General features: G+C 40.0%; 1 protein-coding gene across 1 annotated transcript in view; it reads right to left on the bottom strand.

Annotated features, from left to right (window-relative positions):
* The window catches only part of tnmd (tenomodulin), a 40,533-nt gene extending 16,684 nt beyond the window's left edge, over positions 1 to 23,849 (bottom strand). Inside the window, exons 1-2 of the mRNA XM_030062182.1 lie at positions 23,780 to 23,849; positions 20,131 to 20,265 (exon numbers count right to left, since the gene is read on the bottom strand). Of these exons, the coding sequence (XP_029918042.1) occupies positions 20,131 to 20,265; positions 23,780 to 23,827 (183 nt within the window). The 5' untranslated portion in view covers positions 23,828 to 23,849. The remainder of the gene's footprint in view (positions 1 to 20,130; positions 20,266 to 23,779) is intronic.
* Positions 23,850 to 24,496: the final 647 nt, after the last annotated feature.

Below are 24,496 nucleotides of genomic sequence, written 5' to 3'. Positions count from 1 at the left end.
CTACAATTGACTTTGATAGCATAAAAATTCCTGCTATCTATAAAGCTTAAATGGTAAACATCAAGTTCAGGTGTCAGTTCAGTGAAAAGGGCTTCTTTCTAGAGCAGCCACTTTGCACCAACATTCAGCAGTTACACTGTGAGATTTTGTGTGTGTATGTGTGTGTGTGTGTGTGTGTGTGTGTGTGAGGCATAGATACCAATTTCTTTACCAACAGTACTCTCAGCAGATGAAAATGCAGCTGCCAAACGGAGTGACTTTTTCTGGAAAAAAAATCTTGCTCTCTTGCTCCGACAACCTGATCTCTAATGCTGTTGCTGTTGTTTGTTGCTCTCTCCACCCACAGGTGTGATCCACAGGTGAATGCAACAGGTTTATAGAACACACTGGGCTTCAGATACATCTATCATAACTGGGGATCGGTATGTTTAAAAAATAGAATCGGTCCTGGATTGGTTGATGTGATGTGAGGATTAAAGCTGGACTTATAAAACCTGCAATTTACACGTAGACCATTTCATTTTCATGAAAATTTTCATGAAACACATTTCCCTCTGTGCACTGCAAGATTTGGTTGTGGTAGCATAGCCTCAAAAAATGGGGCCAAAAAATACTGATAACACTAATCCTTTGCAGACGGATCAAAAGGACAATATTTATTGTAGGATTGCATTAAAATACATAATCAAGGAGTCAATGGCAAACCACAAATCTCTAGAAATAGTTTGAAAAAGAGTTTCAAAACACATAAATGGCAATATGATGGTGGACATTATCTTCCAAAGCCAGTGCAGTGTACGCCCTTTCGTGCTGAATGATAGGAACTCTCTAGTAGAAGATATGGCAGATGTGCTTATATAAAAAACACAATAAATTACTACACTTCAATGCAAAATAACGCCTGGAATGCATTAGGCGTCACAGATTGATTTTAACAGAATCAATTAGCGAGTTAACATGATATGAAACAACAATGGAGCTCCAGCATGCCCTGAAATTCTTGAATACATTTCGATGTCTCAAACACACCGTCTAATGGAGTCACGATTCAGTCTTTGCCATTAATTTCCACATTCAAAACTTGATATCAGTGATAATCATTGGAGCCGTGAAAATATTTACACTGACAAGCTCCAAGTTTAAACAGGAAAATGTATCAGTGGAAGTTTGCCTAAATAGAATAAAGGTCTTTTTAAATCTCCTGTTTGATTTTGGCTTTCTCGTGACTGTTCCCTTAAAGCACTGTTGTTTATCACAACTGCTTGGTTATGTACTGTTCTTGGATACGCATGGATGGTTCTTAAAATTCCCTGTCTACAAAAATGATTCATGCCCACCAGCTGAAAATATGCTATTAATATTTATGTGAGGGTTGTGTTATGATGAGAAATATATTGCTGAGTTCATCTTCATCTGTCTCAGTGGCAAATCAGAGACTCGCCAATGAGACGCATGATTAATGAATATACTCAGATGGGAGTCTATCAGGATTTATTATCTCCCATCAAAAACATTTGAATGTCCTCTAACAGTCTAACTCAAAATTAGCCTTCACTTTACAGTCCGAGACATGTATTTAACATGTTGCGTGTCCACTTACTCACATGCATTACGGAGTTCAAGACATCGAAGTGCCGTGCATCGCATATTTCGATGACGTTTTCTAATGGGAGACCAGAGTAATAATGATTGAATGGAATATAATTCTTAATAGGAGATCACTGTGAGAATGGCACTGGACTATAAATCTCCATTAACATGGATCACAATAGCCTTGGCTCAAAAGGGAACTGGAACTTAAAAATTGTAAGGGGAAGCCAAATTAAGATGGGCTTGATATTTAAGTGTCAATTGAGCAGTTATAGGCAAAATTGGAGCTATTAAACAGTCTGAAAGTCTGTGTGGTGAATTAAAGTTCTATTTGAGCATTTTCTTTTATATTAACATAAAGGTGGAATGGGGGAATAGATTCTGGAGACTTATTGATTTATACTAAAACAGTGAATTACATTTTCAGCAGGCCATCACTTTTGATGAAAATCCAGCAGTGAGAATCTCCCCACCTCACCAGGCTGAAATAGATAATAATGTATTACAACAGTTTGACTTCAACTGGTTCAATATCCAAAGCTGCTGCTGTGCACTATAATTGGCATTCTGAAAATAGAAATGAATAGCCTCTGTATGTCCTCCTTGGATACTTTTTAGGTAGATGTATCAGCACGCTGGAAAACCTGCAGTATGATTTATGCTGCAATAAAGGGAAGGTTTTAGAGCACAACACAATATTTCACCTCATCACAAAGATGAGGAACGTTATAATTTTTTCCCCAGAGCTGATTCTCATTGTGCCCATCCCGGTTACACACACTATCATGGGTACAGTTTGTCTCCGTGCATATTCCATGTTTGAAATTTTGTTATTTGCGGTTAAAGGAAAACTTCATTTCCGACAGTGCCCCTGTCCTGATCAATTTCTGAACAGCAAGCCTGTCCAGAAACCTTTACTTGACCGCAAAATCGCTTCTACATAACAATGAAATTGGCCCTGCCAAAAAATAACTTCTATGAAAGTTAACTAGGTTTCCTTATGTGCAGAAAAGGGCCATGACAAAGGAAATGCTGCAACTCATACTCTGTGCACAAGGACTGTAACTATAGTCTATGAATACTTGGTCACAAAGACTTTTAAAACTTACTTTTTATACTTAAAGGCAGAATGAGTTGGATTTTTGTAAAAAACAATGTATATATGTATATGAAAATAATCTCTGTCAGTCATCACTGATGATCCACTAGAAGTGTGTGGCGGTGTGTGTATCTGCAGAGACCCAGTGCCCTGATCAATAACACAACATCCAGTAGGAAGCGGGGAAAAACACAGATGTGGATTGTGGAACAAGGCAATATAATGAGGCGAGAGGCCAGGCAGATAACGCTCCTTCCACAAAGAGAGTGAATCTGGGGTTGGCGTTCACCCTCTAGTGAGCACTGTGGGGGAGGGTGTGGATGAAGAGCAATGTGGTGTGGGTCATTTCAGTCCATCAGCATCATAGGAAAAGAAAACTGGTGGTTAGCTTAGCCAGGGAGGAGGGGCAGATTTGCATGTTATGTTTCCCACTCATTCCTGCTCAATCATACACCTGTGATATTAAAGATGCACTATAGGCTATGATAATAACAATAATAATGATGATAATAAGGATAACAATAATAATGCTAATAATGATGATGATTATGATGATAAGATCAGGTATGGTTACTGGTGAGAATTGGAAAGTGGAAAGGAAGGAAAGGAAATGGCAAATTCTATCTTACAAGTGAAATACTGAATATTGTAAAAACAAAAAGGAAAAAAAAAGAAAAAGAAAAAGAAAAAGTAGAAAGCTATGATTACTAAACCTGTTGTGGAAAGATTTCTTTTCTTGTCTTTTTTTTTTTTTTTTTTTTTTTTTTTTTAAACCATCTTCACTTGTATAAGCCACTAAGAAGCAGAAATTCAGGTCCAAGGAGTGGGCAGTTCACTTACATAACTGATTTTGATTTTTTTTTTCTCCCTCAAAAGTCAAGAGCTGCCACTCAATGTGAAGTTTCCTAGTGCAACTGAAATCCTCTCAAGTCTCAAGTTCAGTGCTGACTCCCAGCTGTCTCATCAGTGTTAGAACTTCTAACAATACAATGAAATGTGGAAAGGACATGTGAGAATAAGGCCAGTTAGTTCTGAGACCGCAGAGCAGCAACAACAATACCATGCCATCTGTGGATGTTATTGCCGTTTTTCAAAGCTGAAAAAGTGTATTTGAACACTTCAAGGTTATATTCCAAACAACCTGGCGCCAAACCGAAATGCACATTGACTGCCAAAGAAACGTTACAACAAAACCAGAGCTTATTGTTCATTTGAAAAACTGCCTTCTTCTATGTCCGATGTCCCTCTGGATTGTTATTTTTTCCTTCACATCACAAGATGCCTCTTGCTGGTGTACAGTAAGATAAAGAATTCAGAGCTATGCAGCGAGGAAGACATTCACACTTTTGAGTGTGAGGAGGAACTGTGTGAAAGCCTTCCCAGACAATGCCTTGTTTATTTTCTCTCTTCAGCGTTCCTCTCTGAGGTGGTCTTTAACAACCTCCACCCAGATGGTTTCAAACGTAGACTCGGTGAGAGGAGTGAATGAGAAACGGCAGGCACGACTACACCTGCGGGTGGTTTGCGTGAATGGGCTCTGCTGTGACACCGGAGGACTTTAAGAAAAGGTCATGCTGATGCTGTTACAGGTGAGTGGGTCGCGGCAGGGTTTGCATGAGTGTGTGGGTGTGTGTGTATGTGTGTGTGTGTGGCTGGATGAGAGAGAGAATTTGTATGTGCATATATGGAAGCGGTAGTAGTGGGTATGGGAAGGATGACTTGATGACAATATGTCCTCTTAGTTGTCCTTGAGGGTTGAGAGATAGCAGCTTCATTCAGGCGTAACCGGATGCCTGTCACTCACAGTAGGGGGGTGGGGTGTGTGTGAGTGTGTTTGTGTGTGTGTGTGGAATAAGGGGGGTGGTGGGGTTGGACCTGCACGGAGCACCGGGGCCTCCTGGGAGCCATAGGCAGCCCTGTGATAGATTGAGGTGGGCAGCCGCCTAGACAGCCAAACTGGTCAACAATCCGTTCTATTTTAGTTTTAGTCCTTTTAAAGTCCCTTCTGGTTTTAATATGAGACACTATTAGGCTTAGAGAGCCTCAGTTGCTTAGGTTGTCTCCCAGGTATAGAGAGATAATCTGACTCTTTTATTGCAAAGCTTAAATGAAAAACAGCTGTGTAGATGAAAAAGAGGAGTCAGTTGATCATTTCAACTTTTTTTCCTTTTTTTTTTTTTTTTTTTTTTTTTTTTTGGCCGGTGACGTATAGGAAGCTTTCTCTCTCTTGTCTCCCTCTCTCTCTTGTCTCCCACTCTCAGTAAGGCAACACCACTGGCTCCTTGTCCTCCAGCAGCCTAAACCAGGCTGATTTTATAGAGCTCAAGTCTCTTCACATGGGCAGTCACATGAGAACTACTAATGTCTCCCAAGAGCTGCACTCTGGTTCGCAGTGTTGTTTTATTAGGGTTTCTCTTTTTTTTTTTTTTTTCTCAAAAAGAAAACGGGAACATCTCTGTTAGACACATTGAAAATTGCCACAGCAGAGGCATAACCTCTGCAAATGAAAGCGCACATAATTACTACCACCATAATTAATCCTCCCCTAGAATGATGACTATTAAAAAGACACACTAATGTTTCACTGCAAACACAAGAAAAATGAGAGGTAATGAAAACAAAACCTGGGAGAACTTTCGGAATTATAAGGCATTAAGCTGAGAAAAGAAAGTAAGAACACGCTCCTGTGGAGATATTGCTGGAAAATGAAGATCCACAGGGGAAATAACTTCATCTCGTATAGATTTGCCAGAGACAGTGGTGCAGATGGCCTTCACACATGTGACCACATGTTCAATACATTCACAGCATCCCATATGTATTTGTACATGTGCGTGTGGGTGTGTGTTTTCTCTTGTAAGGTGATTTTAAAAAAAGACACGCTATATATATGATGAAGATGTAGAACTGGATGTAGCTGTGCAGTTTGCCTCTGTAAAACTGCAGGCAGAGTGAGAGCTTTGTGTGTGTGTGTGTGTTTGTGTGTGTGAGTGAGAGGGAGAAACTGAGAGAGAGAGATCTGATTATGTAGTGTCTTGAGACATGAGGATTATGCTTGTGGACATTGATTACCAGGCCTGTCAACACCCAAGGCCTGAAGAATATGGATAAATGGAGTAAGAATGTTCCTGGGCTGCTCAACACATGCGGGCTGCTGTTTGGTGAAGCCTTCTGAAGACAGGCAGCTGTGTTTGGACAGGCGCCAGCTTGGAAAATTCAATTTAGAAAATAGTGGTCAGTCACTAATGCATCATCAACTTAGTTGGTACAGGGGAAAATAAGCCCATTGGCAGTGCATGATATCAATCTCACTGAGGACGACTTTGACAGCAAGCAGAAAACAACACAGTGCAACGTGCTGTAAACAGAAAACAGGTGGACATAGCTGCGCACCGCTCAATTTTATGGTGCAAATAACACTGCATCTTTTTTGCTGTTTTTTTTTTTTTTTTTTTTTAATTCCAAAGCCATTAGGTTTTGGATCGTCGTTAATTACACACTCATCAGTAATTCTCAACCCCAACTGATGAAACTGGAAATGCTTTATCTTCAGCACACAATCAGAGTACACAAGGAGAGAGCGACTAAGGCAAGATTTTGATTATAATGTTTACCTGTTTTGAAGTAACACTGTTTAACCTGGTGCACATGGATCCTTTTACTAATTGGTCTGTGGGTCTAAAGGAGCTGAAGCCTTGTTCAGCGTGTTACGTAGTCAAGGCTCACACACACAAACGTAAGATCTTGATCTGTTTGCTTACACGTAAGTCAACTGGTCCAGTCTGAGTCTATACATATTTTTGTCACATGGGGGATACAAAGGCAATGTAATGTTGGGGAGAGGTATTTAAAAATGGAGACTGTGTGCTTTACAAGATCCTCTGTCACCACTGAAATGTTTGTACCACAAATTAATTCTGGCAGATTCTCTTCAACATCTGCCACCACTGCATTTTTTTTAAATGCAGGAACATATAAAATGAGTCTTCTTAACTGGTTTTGGCTTTTTACCAGCAGTTTTCATTTAGTGCCCCTACCTGAAACATGGGGCATTGCAACAGATGTTTACATTTTCCGCTGCACATTTTGCAACACAAGAACACAAGGAACAAAACCACTGCATTTGCGTGAATTTTTCCTTGCGTAGACTGTGTAACGGGCCTAAAGGATATTTAGCACATGCTTCCCTCACCAGTTCACTGTAGGCTTCTCTGCTATGTTGGTGTCTTTGTAAATACAAGATCTGCATTTGGTAACTTGTTTTTTTTTTTTTTTTTTAAGGTGTTTATATTTTCCAATAAACTGCAAGATAGAGAGCTGACATGCGTATGAATGTGCTGCCTTTCAGCACTCCTTTGCAAGGAGAAATGGGACATGATCAGTGTTGCGAACAGGTGTGAAGGGGCGGTAGGGAGAGCAGAGGTTCACTGTTGACTCTCTGGAGGTGTTGTGAGCCGAAGTCACCAAAGCATCTGTGATGGGAGGTACCCAGTTTGAAACCATAATGATATACCTGCGCAACCCCACCCTCAACATCTGAGCCAGGTTTTTATGTAGGTGGTCACCCAAAATGGCACACGTGCCGCCTTCATCTCATCTAATACACGAGCCATTGAACTATTGTGCTGTCTTTGGTCAACAAGTGCTTTTACGTACTTTCTGAGTTGCTGAAATATAAGTAACATTGAGTTCAAAAACTACACAGGGCTCCTCGAGGGCAAATGGAGAACAATCTTCCAAATATAACGCCAAGGCATGTAGTCCTGCACTTTAACTGGAAACTGGAGACGTGCCAATTCAATGTAATGAAAGGACACAAAATCAGAGACAGCCTCTAAATATAAACACTCGCGAGGCATTGAAACACTTGTGCATTGTAATTACAAACACTCTGTTTTGTGGCTTTGTTAATTGAGGAGGTACATAGTTGGATGCTAGTAAGCACGAAAAGAAGTAGGTTTAGCCGTCCTTTTAGCTTTAGGACATAAGTTCTATCCATAGCATCATCAAAGGCCAGTGGATATTTTGACTACTAGACTTTGAACATGCACTTGGCAGGCAGAAAAGTTGGATATATCAAAATCTTGGCAAACTAGTCCAGTCTAATTTCAACTTATTTTCAACCCACTGAAAATGATCATGTTGTTGCATACTTGAGTTTGAATTCCTGCAACGCTGGGGTAGCTTAAAATGTTTTTGGAAGCTGTACAAAAATCCCATTCTGAATATGTGGTATGTAGCATTAAATGGAGAGTTTAAACTGAGGTGGTGTGGGGTTAGAGTACCAAAGCAGTTACTTAAACCATCAGTTAATGTGAATATGGTTTAAAGCTGCAGACACTGAAAAGAAGTTCAAAGCCCAAGGAAAATATTTGTGGTCACGGGCTTTTCAAAGAGGATGCTAGGATATGTCAAGACCCGAACCTGAAAACACAGGAAGACCTGAAGACCTGAAAGCCACAAAAGTACAAATTTCATAATCTGAAATATTTGCTAAAGTAATTTGTATGCAATTATTACTGAAACTACATTAAATGTATTATTTGTGTCGACTGATGGTGATACAAGGTTGTCCCCTTTACTGAAACCTTTTCAATGCAGGTTGGTAACATGATCTGCTGCAAGTCTTCACCAAGCCACAGAAGTGGCTGCAAAAATATTAATAATAGTGATAATAATACTAACAATATTAATAAACTTTATGTGCATAGCACCTTCCGTGTAAAAGTTGTAGTTCAAAGTGCTTTACAATATAGAAATGACATGCATGGAGTGCTTCATGTAGGTTGAACTGGATATGTGGGATGACGGCACATTGACTGTCAGATATTAATAAGATTATCAGTGCAGCACTGTTGCATGTGGGCTAGAGAATTGATGGAAGTGCTATTGTCATATTGCTGCAGAGTTTTATATTGATTATTAATTGTGCACTGTGTCTGCGTGTTTGTGTGTATCAGAGAGAGTTTAAAAGACAGAGACATGTGTCAGTGTGTGTGTGTGTGTGTGTGTGTGTGTGTGTGTGTGTGTTGACTATTCACTCCACTGGTGACGGTATACAATGATCTTCAGTAATACGCATGGGAACCTAGGCCTCAAAGTAGACATGCCACAGTCACGCAGATCAACGCCTATTTGTTTCAAGCATTTGTAGTCTGTATCTCACTTTTGTGTGTCTTGCATATTGCCATGTTTTAGTCTCAGCATGTGAACGTCATTGACTCACGGACCCCTACCTCTCCAAGTTCTATTTTTAGAGACCCCCTCAAAGCCAAATCATAGTTTTAACTCTGGTCAAAAAGCAAAGCTGTAATAAAAATCCACTCAAATGTAGCTTACCTTAACACCATTAAAAAAAAAAAAAAAGCCTTTGACAATGAGCATTGTATTTCAGGGCCTGTTTTGTTGTTTGCTTGCATATAACCATAAATGACAGAGGGAATATACATACATTTTGCTTATGCTATTCATTTGATTCATTTCATGTTTCGTTTCATGTTTTCATTTTTGGTTGTTCCTCATTTCATTTGTTTTGATTACTTTGTTTCCATTGCGGTTGCTATCATATACCATTATGATGTGTCTTAATTGCAAATCAAAAGCCTGTGGCTGTTTTAATGACTCTGTTAATTACAAGGGATGTCCTCTAAGTAAGCCTATTGTCTCTTTCTTACCTCTCCCGCACAGTAATGCTTTTGTCTTTATGGTATTATTGTTATATTATACACAGATGAGTAAAGAAATATAGCCAAAGAAACAGTGGATGTAAAAGAGATCATTTTTCAACTAACCTAAAACACCAACATAAACATCAAGTTTTGGTATCAGGCCCTCAGAGTAAAAAAGTGAGAGCTTCTCCCTCGGCTCACCAAGGGAGCCACTAACTGAAGTAGAAGTAAATGAGGCATGTTAGGGAAAAGTGGGTAACCCAAAAAAGTAAATTACAGCACTTCACAAAATAACTCCTGGAGTGCATTGGACACCACAAATTGATGATTCCTGCTACTGTAAGAGTATCCAACAGACCAGCATCCAAATCTTTATTTATTAAAGGCATGTTAAACGAAAATATGGAGATTTCTCATTAAAAAGTTTTTTCTTTAAATTGCCAAACATGAAACTGTGAGAATCTGAAGTGCTATCCATGCAGAAAGAGGCCTGTTGGTTGATTTCTCAAACTTGCATCACAAACTACTGGAGATTAAAATTTACTTTTACACATAAGAATGGAGTGATCCAATCAGACCACAGCTTGTTTTTTTATTTATTTATTTTTTTATTGCTTTAGCCCGCATGCGTTTTTATTGCTCCCACTTTACTGACTTTCAACTGCACCTGTTATCCTCCACCAGCCTCGTAGAAATATATTACATGAACACAAATTTCTTAACAACACATTACATGGTGGTGCTAAATACATGCCAACATTATGGAATCAATGCCAATGAAAAGTCAAATAAGAACAAATACGTGTCACCACCACACCAAGTGTTCACATGTGCACAAATGTCAAGCTAAAGTACACAGGACTTTGGTTAGGTATAGCGACCAAAACTACGTGGTTACAGGTAGGGACAGGTCATGGTTAATGTTGGCAAGCTAACGCAAACAGCGATTTCGCCTCAAAGTGGATTCAAACTCGCATCAGCTGACTGAAAATCACATTGACTGACCCGTCCTCCACCCCACCTGCATCTGAACTTGGACTATTTTGCTCTTTATAAAACTGGTCCTTTGTCTGTCCAACGTGACTAAGAATCCTAATTGACTTTTGACTTTTATGTGGTACTGACATGTAATTTTTCCCCATTTTGTGAAACCACCACATAACGTGTTAAGAAAGTTGTGTTTAGTTCACATATTTCTATGAGCCCAGCCTCATTTTATTACAGTTTTTGACTCATAGTCCCTTTTTTGAGTTATTCCCAAATCTTGGAGATTGATGATATTTAGTATTCAATACTAAATAAAGAAAATCCATGTAAGAAAATCAAAGAAGTTTGTTCCTAAAGTGGTAACGGTGGTGAGAATGCTTGAGGTTCACAGATAATGGGCTTGAGTCTCCTGCTCCTAATCAGACTGGTATAAGATAGGTGTTGGATAGCACAGATAGCCACTGGCCAGCTGAAGTGTGAGATATACGAACTGTTCCATTTAATTTCTTGACAGAACTAAAACAGGTTAGGTAGGGAATAATTTTTACAAAGCTTCAAAAAAGAACCATTTGCGACCCACAGGGCATATGAGGACATGACTATTCTCTGTTGGCTCAATGAGAAATCAGCTTGAGGTTTAATAAAAACACTTCTGTATAAAAAAAAAAAAAAATAAATACTCCTTGAGAAACCAAAAACAAGCTCTCCAATAAAATGGTTCTAGGAATACCATTTTTCATCTTAGTGAGTTTGGACATACCTGATGGCTTGTGGTATGTTAGGAACATTAAAGGGATTTGGGCAAAAATCAGAAACTATGATTCTTCTGGCATTTCCTTTTTTTTTTTTTTTTTTTTAAACATTGCTGAAATCAGTTCATTGCAGAGCCTCTGTATCGTGAACACAGTCTACCACTCTTTTCTGTCAACCTACTCATACCTGAAAGGAGTGTAATGACCCACTTTCTCTCTTTGTCCCCCAGCGACTCTCTGCCGCTTGCCACGTTTGACCACCTTGCTGTGGTCGACTACAGTCTGCAGCTGCTGTTAATTTACAGGAGCGCTGTGCACCCCACTTTCAGCTCCGAAGCATATATGACTAATCACACCAGCCATTTTAAACAACTTGAGCTCTCTGTGGCAATAAATCACCTTGATACATGCTTCTGTGCCCATAATAGAGCTGCGTTCAGGAGGGAGGAGGGCGAGGGAACTTTGGGAGCTATTCTGTCTACTCTTGGTCAACACACCATTGTGAAACAAACTCAGGCACTGGGACATATTGTTGTCCAGTGTGTTGTTTGTTTCTGTGATCTCAACAAAAATCAAAGGGAAAACTACAAAGGCTTTTATTTTCTTTGCACAGCAGCCCAGGGAATATGATTTTTCCCTGGACTTTTTGTTTAAAACATTTTTCCCCTTCCTTTTTTTTTAATCTACATTGCCGTTCTGCCTTTTTTTTGAAAATACACAAGACAGCGTGAGTTGTGTAAATACGCTACAGAGATATTTCAAGGAAAATAGCTCTGTCACTTTAGTGAAGGCAGCTCTCAAGAAAACGTTACACCATGCCCAAGTAAGTTAATAATGAAATGTCGGTAATGAGGAAACAACACATTTCTGATCCTCCTTTTCCACCTTTTTAAAGCTTCATCTGAACCTTCACTAGAGTGGAAAGACAAGAAATGAAAATGTAGCTTCTCATCCCGAGGGGAACTTCAAAAGGCCTTTCAAAGGTAGCGCAAAAGCACCTTTTCAAGACATGACAAATAATGTAACACCCCTAAATTCTGCTGGCCCCACACGTGATGGATATGACTTCCAGAGGAATTAGCAGAAACTGAAAAATAGAGTTTCAAATGAAATGAAGTTAAAAGAGACTAAGCCTGTGTCTCATCATTTCTCCTTCCCCTCTGTCTCTTCATTGTTCCTTGTTGTATCCTCCCTTTTGTCCTTTCCCTGCCAAGTAATCACCCGACTCCTTGTGAAGAGCGCTGAGTGAATCCTGTTGCTTATTGTTGAGGTGAACACAATTCCATTATTTGAATATGACCAATCTCCTGTAGCAAAAGGGCAGTTGTTGTACTATATGAAATATTCATCAAAGACTTCCCCTGAAGACTGATACATTCAGATGCATATCTGTGAATGAAAAACAGACTGCAGCAGACCTAACGTTGCAGGCAGTGAGTGCAAGCGTCTGAACTATGAGGCAGACAGTCATCAGGGGAGTGACCTCTATGGCGGATATGTCTCCTTGTCGCTCTGCTGGTTTTCAGCAGTACTACCCCCTAATAAATCAACAAGAGCTCACTCTGGGATCCTGCAGCTAAGTGGCATTTAAGAAACAGCTTGTGAGAGCTGTAAGGCTGCATTTTGGATCATTTAGATGCATGGTAATAATTTGGCCAGATGAACAGCATTAGCAGCAAATGGGAGTTGGGAAATTTTTAAGCTACTAAAAAAAGACGCCTAAGTAGCTTTTTTGTAAAAAGTCAATGAAGACTGAACTTCAGAAGGTTCAGCAGGGCAAAGATGCTTTCCATTTACCGCTGTGCAGATGCACTCAGTATCGGGGATATAACACATTAAGATTTGCTGGCAATTTACCAACAGATGCCAGTTGAGTCACTTTGGTGTTTACAGTATCAGCGTTCATGCACATGTCAGTGTCTCAACTTTGCAATTATGCATCTAAAGCAGTAAAACATACTGTACAGTTTACTGCAAAAATGTGAAAATGCTGTTTCCTTTACAGACATCAGTAACACAAGCTTCAGTCGACTTTTATGACTTAGTTGGGATTTCAAAGTTGGAACAAGAATGTCACCGTCTCGCTTCTTTTATGATCCCTGCACCAGCGATACTCTCAGAACAGCAAATCCCCCCACCGCCATTTCATCTTCGCCTTATTACATATACAACAAGCTAGCTATGCCTGTAACAAGGTAGATTGTTAGGACAGTCCCTAAGAGAGCTGCTGGGAGATTTACAGACTCATAATTGTTCAAGCATTGTTTACACCATGCTACTGCCTTGAAGAGACAATAAAAGGGGTTGTGATACTTCGATGCAGAGACATTGAGCTATTTCACTGGGACTAAGGGTACTGATGAGAGTCTCTGTTTCTCTCAACATGGTCCCTGGGTGGGTTACATGTCAGTGCAAGTCTGCCCTCTATTTTAATAAGACTAAATAATACTTTGAAGGCCCACTGGGGGAACACATTATGTTCCCAGTGGTCAAGTGGCTTAATAAATACTGCCTGATACTGGTAAAAAAAAAAAAAAAAAAAAAAAAAAAAATCACATGAGCATCATATTTGATTCAGTGTATCAACAGAATTAGGGCAGGATTAGAAGTAGGTAGGCTTGTCGTGCAACCTTCAATTTTTTTTTTTTTTTTTAAGAGCAAATTAATGTTTTCTGTGTATTTGTTGTTTTGAGACAGTATTGTTCTTTGAGTGAGGCAAATGACCATGTCCTCCGCTCATTGTCATGTGGTGCAAGAATGTCACTTTGGCTTACATGTCCAGAGCACACACTTTTAAGATCTACTGTTTGTGACTTATTTGGCAATGGGCCATGTGGCACCTACTCTTGTAAAGATCACCACTTGCCACTCTATGGCTATTAGCTCATGTCACTTAAATTACCAGCCAGCTTGTGTCTACTTTCTTTTTCATGTCCAGATTTTAGGCAAGTTTTGCAAACTCGAGACAGCTTGTATGGAGGCAAATTGAGCACTGTCTGCTATGATTGTAGTTGACAACTTGATGCCATGAATTACAGAGAGACTGACTGTATTTGTTTGATGGGGTGGAACGTAGAGCCGGCTTTTGCATTGACATCATGTCCAGGAAATAGTCCAGAAATATGATGCCACACAGTGGTATTTAGGCAAACAATCAAAGCAACTTACACATGCAGAAACACACAAAAGCACACAGGGACAGACTCTGATGGTGGCCTCCGTCCAGTCTGATTTGAGGAATCTTGTGCCAGTTAGTCAAGGCTGGCAAGCCTAGTTGTAATACACATACTATTTTGGAAATCTGAAGTTGTACACTCAAAGAGGATTACAGTCTTCACCTTAAAATAAGAGGAACCAACAATAGCTTTGTGAACAAGAGACTGAATTTGACCATCACAAGAAAATCACTTTTTTAACCCCTAATTACAATTTCAGGTTAGCCTGAATAATATATGTTAGGATTTTTTTTCCCCCAACTAATTAAGCCCAAACAAAGGGTTGACTTATTTGAAATTGTTGCTGCACCATTGCTTAGGTGAGATTAGTTAAAAATAATTTCACGCTGATCTTCTATGACCTCTGGATTAATCCTCCTGAATAGGCCCAAATAATAAGAAGTGGGGAGTTTGTTCCATTAGTACAAAATAAATGCTCAGGTAAGGTTCATATGTGTGAAGTCACAGTCGCTACGCACAGCTCTGCGTTCTTGGAGGTAGATGCTTGAAAATCTAAAAATGCTGAACATCGCAGCACTTACATAAATTCAGGATTTTCATAGAGGTGATTAAAATGACAATTTGCCATCTACAATGTGCAATGCTCAATTAAAGTGATCAATTTAACACCATTGTGGTTTTCCTATTGTGGTTTTCCTATTCAGGATCTAAGGTGTATGTTTTCGGATGTTTGCTTTGTTTTATAAAGTGCTATGAAAGTGTCTTCCTTTGAGCTGCGACTCAGATTACACCAGCTTCTAGCATATTTGGTGATGGATCTTGAGAGGAAGGTGAGAAGAGCACAATGCAGCCTTGAGCTCTCTCTATGTATTAAAAACATCCTTATCTTCCTATAGTTAATATGAAGTGGATCCAGACAAGCTTCGTCATCATCATCTGACAAAGAAATGTACATTTGCTGGAATAACTATCCAGCTCAGAGCAGCAGAGCACCAACAGTCATCCATCTTAGCAGTGCTGACAAATTTGGAATAACTACATATTATGCATGGCAAAATGTATTTTGGATACTTCTGTGTTCAAACTCACAGAAAGAATGTATTTCTAGTGTCCTTAATATAATGTGTATAACTGCAACGATAATGAACAAGTACATGTATAGACAGTTTATTTTTAAAGGTGAAATGTGCTTTTTTGCATTATGGGACATACAATCTGACTCACTCAGTCACTTAAACCATCTCTGTGTCTCTGCTTGATAGCTCTGTTCAACATGCACGCAAGCCCATAATACTCAGTAAAGTAACAGTAAGTGATTTGTCTTATCTAACACATGAAGATAGATCTTTTAGTAATACGAGACTGGCATTGTTTTTTCTTCCAGGGCCAACAAATTCGTGATTTCTGAAAACAAAATCCTGATCTTCATCATCAGTGAAGTCCCTCACGAATAAACAGCACCGAAACTGTAGCTGTCTGGCTAATTTTGCTGACTTCCTGCATAAACAAAATAAGTTATGCTGGAAGTCCTGAGGGGAGAGAGATCTTCTGCCTTTGAAAGTGCATTCTCTTTGTCAAATTCTGTGTCTATTTTGCCAGTTTCCTGAAGAAGCCTGGCAAGTTTCACACATTTCATTAAAATGAACCAATCATCCAGATTTAGAGCTGCTACAAATTCTCAGAAATTCACTTTTAGGACAATGCTAATTACTAAACATACTGAGTGCTAAATTGTTGGGATGTGCACCAGACAGAGATAATGCAAAGATGATTTTGGTGCCAATCCTTTCATTACATATATTGGTTAAAATGACCAATGGACTAAGCTCCCACAAGTCATTTTAATTGCTGACAGATGTTTAGACTAGCCTCTTTGTCAGTGCCATTTCAGTATCAGAATACAGATTTCCTTTTTGGTTTCCTAAATTAATTATGATCCATCAGAGAGTATATCAGACTTTACCAGAAAAGACAATTTTGGCAGTGACTGTATCTTGAAAAGGGACAGATGATGCAAATATTTACAGTATACATTGCAGACACATTGTGTCTGAGTCTGCAGTCTCTTTCAGGCTGTTGCTGTGGCGGCACATTGAGGTGCAGTGGAGCAGACTTACTGGGAGAGTGAAACCGGATGTGAAGGCTCAGTCACATTCTAAACTGTGGAACAGAGCAGAGAAGTCTACTTGGCAGCTGCAGTGGTGGGACAAAGACCAGTGAGAAACAGAGTCTGGGGAGCGTTTGTGTCTGTTTACCAGCTGAACTGTACATACAACATGCTGCACATGAGGTACCGGTGGATTGGCAAAACAAACTAATGGCAATTAAAATGCTGATCTCTGCTACACCCCCAGTACTCTAGCTTCTAACAAAGAAAATCCCAAACATGATAAAATGCTGTACGGCACAGTAAATACTCCCAACGGGCTTTGCAGTACTGTCACGCTCTCTGTAGCAGTCGCCATCCCAGAAGAAGGCAATGTGCCACAACCACCATGAAGCCTTCCTACCTCAGGCGCTCGACTGGCAACAATTTAAAACAACTCTCTTTTGTTTTTCCCAGTCTCCATCCCCTCCCTCTTCCTCTGTTCCCTGAGTAGAAGGCATAATGCATCATCTTAGGAGGGAGCCCGTAGCGGGCTAATTTAACAGCCAGGGAGAAACACCAGTGGACACTGGCCTGCTAATGAATGAATGAGCTTGACATGTAAAATCAGAAAAGATTACAGACTGAGGGGCAGGACTCCCAGAAGGTTCTGCCAAACCAGCTGTTTAGATAAGCCCCATTGCTTCTCCAGAATGATAATTCCTCCACGAGACTGAGTAAACAAACAGGGTGTAAGGAGAAGTTAGGAGTGCCTTGTTTTATTTCTGGAGACAAAGTAATAATAAAAAAAAAAGCTCCAGCACTACAGGAAGATGGAATGATATAATGATCAAACCTTCTGTCCCCCTCCCATGTTATGTGGTGACACGAGGACACTGAGGGGACTCTCGGGTGGACACAGCGTATGAGCAATAAATAAACAAAGGGGAGCGAGGCCTTGAAAAGCCATACACCTGTGACCATTGGAAAATCAGCAGGTACAGCTCTGTTCATTAAAGAAGCCAGTTCTGACAGTGAAGCCTTTAAGAGGCCATCAGGAGCAACAACTCAGCGGCTACCTTGGGACCGGAGAAGGAAAGGCATCAAGGTGAGCAATGCAATTTCAGCTTGAATAATGGAGCACTTCCCTTAGGTCTGACATTCATGTATTTCTCAGGCAATTTCGCCATACCGTCCAACAGCACCTCAGAGCTATTCAAGGCTCCCCAGGAAAAACTGGTTTATAATGTCTACAGGTTGGTAATTACTCTGCATCTGGCTGCTCTGCTCAAGATAATCTCACTCAAAGTGGTTAATGAATTAAAAACGCTGCCAAGAATAAACATATCAAATCTAATAACATGAATATTTTGATGCTTTTTGGTGTCGGTGTGCACTACCGACATCGATCAAACGCTATGCTTATAAATTCTCTCAACACATCTTTTTTTTTTTCTCTGAGACAGTATTGTTCCCTAGTAAAATTATCCTCACTATTCCCTTACTCTTACTACCCAGATTCTATTTTCATGGAGTTGCAGATGTAAACTGGTAATAACAGAGGATTAATTTACAAGGAGGCAAAATCCCCTAGTGAGCCTTGTGGCCCAGAACAATAATGAGCATATAGTAAACATTGAGACAGAAATTTGCCGTAAGCCAAAGGAGAATGCAGGCAGCTAATCTACACACTAATACATGCATTGCACTCTAATGCACCCACAAACATGTGTACCTACACACACAAGCGCACACAAATACACTCTGGCAGGGAAAATTATGGCAAAGTATCTTCCCCAGGCCTCTGAGTCAACATATGTTTGGAGGTAATTAAAAGAAGTTCCCAATTGGTTATCATGTCATTTTGAAATACAATGCACTGAGCAAATTACCTTTCCATTGTTATTCATACAAAGCTCGGCGCAGGAGGTCACGTTGCTTTGGTGAACTGTGAGTATAGACTGACACTGATAGTTCCATGGCTGTTGTCTCGTTGTGCTATTAATTAATTGCAATTCCAAGGTTAAATAGGTGAAATGTGACATTTGTGTTTTTAGCAACATCTTTAGTGATAAGCGGTCATTGCCGTGGTGTTATAACATCACCTCTCTGTGTCTCAAGTCTTTTTCCCTTCAATTTACTGTTGATCAAGCCTGAGTTTCTGTAGGTGGCAGTCTGTTCTTTTGATTGTTCAGCCACGGCACCTATTGCTAGTCATACTAACCATTTAGGTCTACTTGTGCTTATTACAAAGACATTACTATTGCTGCTTTCCAGACAATATCATATTATCAGGCCAGAGGAACAGAATTTATCAATCTGTGTTCCTGTCTGCCTGTCTGTGTTCCTGTCTGTCTCTCTGCACTACTCGCTTGAGATTACCCCCCAGATTGGTTTGCTGGGGCTTCGTATGAGTTGTACTGTTTCACTGAGGCTGAAGTAGCTTCCCATCTGACAGACAGGTGATTCTCCTTTGAAGCGGCTCCATCTCACTCACTGATGGAGGCCAGAGAATGAGCCTCCCCCTCAAGACCCTATTAAAGAAAAACCCAGGGTCCTCAGGTTTGATGTTCATTGCCTGGGCAACCTCTGCCATCAACACATTTTGTGCCACGTGAGAATGATCACAGCTTATTAAAGTGGAAATAATGACTGCTCTACCTCCGGCATGAAATATTTAACAAGGACAAAGGAGATGGCTCAAAGGTGATTTATATCTGCATTGTAGAGGGAGGACATGGACAATGGCGTCTATACGTGAAGTGCAGATGAACCTTAACCTAAGCTTAGGATAGCCTGTCAACAATTGAAATCCTTATCTTCATGCAAACAGAAACTCGCGAATAGTGGCAGAAGGTCTTTGAATTAATGTTTATTGTCCATAAAAAAAGCACATTGATGTAGCAGCTACTTTCTACATGGTGCATTTACTCCTGTTTCTGTTCCCTGAAGACCTCTACTTGGTCCCAGGTGATATCTGATATGCACATCAGATCTATGGTTTGCAGTCGGCAGCGGAAGAGATGTGCCCAGTTTTAATGATCTACTTTACTCTCATCTTATTGTAATTAAGAAATAACATCTTTTTTTTCTATTGTTTGCAACAACACCCACAACATTTAGAGTTTGTGACTGTGAAATGATTGATATATTCTTTCTATGAGCATGAGTAAATTAGCTGTTTTGGCCCTTTGGGGAAATCAGGAGAAAGGAGCAGACTGAAAATGTTCTCCATCAAAAGTGATTGAAATGGATTTTACAAGATGAATTGGCAGGACAAGAGTTTTCTCCAAGTATATCACCAAGAGGCTTGAATCCTCCTGTAGCCATTTTGGCCAGTAGTAGTTAAGCTCAGCACTGCGGTATCAGGATCTCACAGTGTGAGAAGATGTTTACAGTGTGAACAGAGAGTACATAATAGACTAAATGATAAATGATGCTGAGGGCCAACATTTGCAACTGTAAAAAGGCAGTGGTTTGGTCCAAGATTTTCACAAAATTACAGCCCTGACAGCCAAAACATCGACAGAGCAAAACACAGCTGTCTTTTTCATAGCTCACACATCTTTTAATCTAGCATAATACAATGCAGACTGTGGAGACTGTCTTTGGCTCTTTGTGTGGCCATCCATTTTTCCTACTAGCGCTTTTTCTTTGATGTAACCTGTATGATTTGTTGTCTTTCATCTGTCTTTCATCAGGACTACACTTACCCCAGACGGAGGCAATATGGCTGATGTTCACCAAACAGGGAGGTGATTCTTAGTCTTACCTTCCCTGCATTTGGGCTCCAGAGGTATCTCAGGCTGAAAGCACCGAGGGCCAGAAGAAGGAAGACCAGACCCAGGATCAGAGCCCCTCGCTGGTAGATGCGGTACTTGGCCCTCTTCTCTTTTCCTGCCTCAACCTGTAGAAAACACAGGATCAAAATAATGCATGGTCCAGAAGATAACAGCAGCATACAGTTTATTGTCAAATAAATGTGATGACATTTTACTAAAGCTACCATTTCCCTTTCTTATTTTCCATTTTGTTCTTTTTGGTTTTTCTATTCAATCAGCATCTACATTCAACACCAAAACCACCATTTGATTCAGTCCCCTCAGATGATTCACAAAAGACCACAAGAATGGGTGTTACAAATATTAACATAAAGCAACCTTTGCTTCGGCACAATTTGTGACACTGTCCTTCAGCGAAGCCACTGATGAGAACGATGTGATGGCTCCCAGGGTGCATGACGCAAGGCACGGGGAAGAGTAGGCGCCACAGCACCACAAAAAGGTTACATTTATTAAACTTTCCTCAAATTAAAACTCTCCCTGCTGTAGTCAATTCCCCAAGCTTAAGGCCACAGATTAATAAAGACGGGCTTTTGTTCCACCAGAGTTTCAACAGGGAGAAAATGAAAGCTTCTCATTCACACTGGACCACTTTTGAAGGTCTCAAGAGGACAACAGAAAAGCAGATATGTAAAAACTGAACCAACTTCAATTAGCCAAATTGGTGTTGCTTATCTGTGTGTCTTTTAAAGTGATGATAAAGCAGCCTTGGTTTTCTATTGTCGCTGAGGTTGTTACAGTAGTTAGGCTGCAGTAGATTGGATAACTCTTTAAAAGTAAAAGTACTGACTTCTTTAGAAAATGTGTAGGAATATTCTGGATAATTTTTTAATATAACGGTTAAAAAGTGACTTAAAAAAAAATCCTAAATAAAATCTAATGTCTTACTTATTGTATCTCACACAATAACTTTTTTGGAAATATGTCGGTGGCATGATTTCATAACATGCTGAAGATAAGATTTGGCCGGTTTCATTCTGGGTTGCCTGATTAGGTGAACAAATTCCTGTGGGAAAACATCAGCATAGCATTCATCATGCACACATATCCGCCTGTTTTCTCTCTTATCCTTGATGATTTTGAGATCTTTCAACCAAACCAAAAGGAAAAACAAACAAACAAACAAACAAATAATCTATATGTCTATATATGGCAGATGACATTCATTCTGTCTCTAATTGCTGTCATGTTCATATTTTTGTGTTTTTAATGCCAAGAACTTGCTTAAAGGCTTCATAGTTAAAGTGTTCAGCCTTGATTTTATGGCTTCAGTCTTCAGAAAGGTGATAGTTTGGCAATCAGCAACACAAAATTGCCCTAACGCTAAGGTTTTCTACCAGACTAGCATTTTGGCTGAATATAGAGCTCTAAGAATACATTTAAGTTTACTGAAAGCCATTTGTATACTGCTGTGAAATAGAGATGGTGATGAACACGGTGCAACGTGCAGACACTTCCCAAGGAAAAATGTACAGTTTTGTAGATACAGATTTATCGGCGTGTCAAAGCACAGGCTTTTCGTTTGAGCGTCCCAGAGCGTTTTCCGTGCATGTCGAAGCTTTTGACAGCATGCTCTACGTTGCATGTAAACAGGAGCAATAAGTCTTTTAAAAATTCTCTTGAGCTGGTGGCAACTTGAGCTGGCATCACATTTAGCACGATACAAAGCTCAGGTAACCAAATCCCACCATTCGGCTGCCAAGTTTTCACTGGCAAAGATTATTCATTTTGGTTGCATTTCATTTCCAAAATACTCCTCGTATCGTATCGGACCCCTTCAACGTCGTGCTTCATTAATTAAAACTTCATTATCATCCTGCTTTATTTGACATGGCGGTAACAGTGGTCATAAAAAGTGAGACATATCAAAGTCTGGTGTGCTACTCAAGGTATGATGAGAAACAGAAGGCTATAATCAGACGGCCAGAAATTCCTTACATACTGTAGAGAATTTCTCCAAGAGACTGGGGGAAAAAAAATGGCTGAAATCTTCTCCTCTCCCCCGGTGGGTTGCATAAGCAGAGGAAACTTAACTAGAGGACAAACCACTGCCTGTGCTTTGAATATAGAATAATCACAGAGGAAGGTGGGATGGAGAGAGAGAGAGAGCAAGCAAGAGAGAGAGAGAGAGAGAGAGAGAGAGAGAGAGAGAGAGAGAGAGAGAGAGAGAGAGAGAGAGAGAGAGAGAGAGAGAGAGGAGAGAGCAGTCTGACTGTGCAGCAGTTGCTGACTAGTGTTTAAGGGTTTAGCAGTTCAGAATCAGCCAGGCAATTCTTGTGCAGCTTTGTGATGAAGAGTGCTTGGAGCCCCCTGCTGTTATCATGGAAAGAAGGAGCACTTCCTCAAGAAAAACAACAGAAAAAAAGCCCTCGCCTACATAACCAACAAGCAGAGGCAGTGATTTATCACAGTGGGGCAGGTTGATGCAGGTACAAAGACGATGAGCACAGTACTACCTGTCGCGTATCACAGGCTTGTGTGAGATCAAGGCAGTGCAGCATAATCAAGCCATATCATGCTTTCCCTGAATGATTAGAGTAATGAAGGTTGTCATTTCAGACCCAGTGCATTTGAAAGCAGCAAATCCTGCATTCAGATGCACCTAAATCCATTCAATTCCTTTGAAAAGTATCCTGAAATATGAAGCCACAGATGATTTCCGAATCAGAAATGTTCCCTGCCCTTTATATTTCAGATGAATATCTGCCAGAACAATTGACATTTGATCGCCGGAGAAATTATGGGCATTTAAAGAGCCTACTTGATCACACACACACACACACACACACACACACACACACACACACACACAAAAACACACACAATATATATATATATATATATATATATATATATATATATATATATGTACACCATGCTGAACCACATGCTGAGCAACAAGTGAAATGTGAGAGGAAAAGTAAGTTTTCAGAGCTAAAAATTCCTCTTCTCCTTCTTGATGATGAAGTCCCACAATAAAAGAAAATTCTAGGTATTTGAAGTGACGTGAGAAGTGAGTATTATTGTAGACTAAAGCAAATGCAGTGGCACAGGTGACGTTGAGGATGAGAGGGGAAAAAAGAAGAAAAAAGAAAGAAAGAAAGGAAGCCAAGGAGAAAAGCCAGAAAGGATTGAATGGAAAAATTACTGGTCTGAGAGCACTCAGCTAATAGCAGGATTCTTCAGCAAGAGCTCAAGTCCCTCTCCTTTATAATTCCAAGGTACAGACGTCTGACATATTTTATTCAAACTTTAAATCAAATACCACAGGGATGAAAATGCAGTGTCCTGATTAACAAATATATCTTAGCCTTGATTTTATTCTCTATTTTTTCAGTCCCCACCATGTCTAGTGACCAAAAAAAAAAAAAAAAAAAAAAAAAAGTGTTAAAAGATGTTCAAATCTGAGGTCATTTCAGTGCACTACAATGCGTCACAATAAAATACGAAGATAAGAGGTGATTTATTTTAAATTAAAACAACGCTGCATGTGAAATCAGCATCAGGAATGCAACAAAAACAAACAAATAAATCAAATAAATCAAAATCAAAACAACACAAAATATATGGTTGACTCACATCTTTCCACAGAACCTGTTGACTGCTGGACTGAGAGCTAGCTTCCATACTGCAAGCCCACAGAGGGATCCTTTCCACTCTCCTTAGCAGGGGAAAATACTCGCACTGTGGAAGGGAAAGAGTCCCAGCTTCATTCCACTGGTAATTTGGGAGTGTGCTGAAGGGGAGGGAAGTTTGAGATGGAATGGAATTACTGAAACATTTGGGATACCTATTATAAGCCAGGCAGATGTCTCCTGCACTAGCCTGCTCTCATTTCAAAAGGTGGGAAACTGTGGATGGATTCAGGCGGAGAGACAAACTTTCTGTTGAATAAATTACACACTGTACAGGAGTGAAAACGCTGGCTCACTCCTCTTAACACAGTCTGGTTTGGAGGACACGGTGTTGTGTTAGAGAAAGCAGGCAAAAACACACATAATGTCCCCCTATTCATCAGTCACATTCTGGGAAATGTTAAAGAGAGTTATTGTGTCTGGTTTTGCATTTGTTTGCCAGTCAAGTTGCTCCACGCTCTCTCAGCAAACAGATGGGTGCATTCTTAAACACAAATTGGGACATGATAGGTGATGTGACTAAAGAGCGCCAAGAATTGAGAGATCTAAACCAGACAAAATTTGCACTTGTGCACATAGCATAAGTAAGTGAAAAAAAAGGAGTGGAGCAAAGGTTGTAATCTATTTTTTCTTTTATAGCCTGAGGACAGCAGTTTAAGAT

Source organism: Myripristis murdjan, chromosome 10 (genome assembly GCF_902150065.1).
Source record: "Myripristis murdjan chromosome 10, fMyrMur1.1, whole genome shotgun sequence".
In the NCBI taxonomy this organism is placed as follows: Eukaryota; Metazoa; Chordata; class Actinopteri; order Holocentriformes; family Holocentridae; genus Myripristis; species Myripristis murdjan.
Note: the sequence above shows the minus strand (reverse complement) of the source record. Positions and strands in the feature narration are given on the sequence as shown.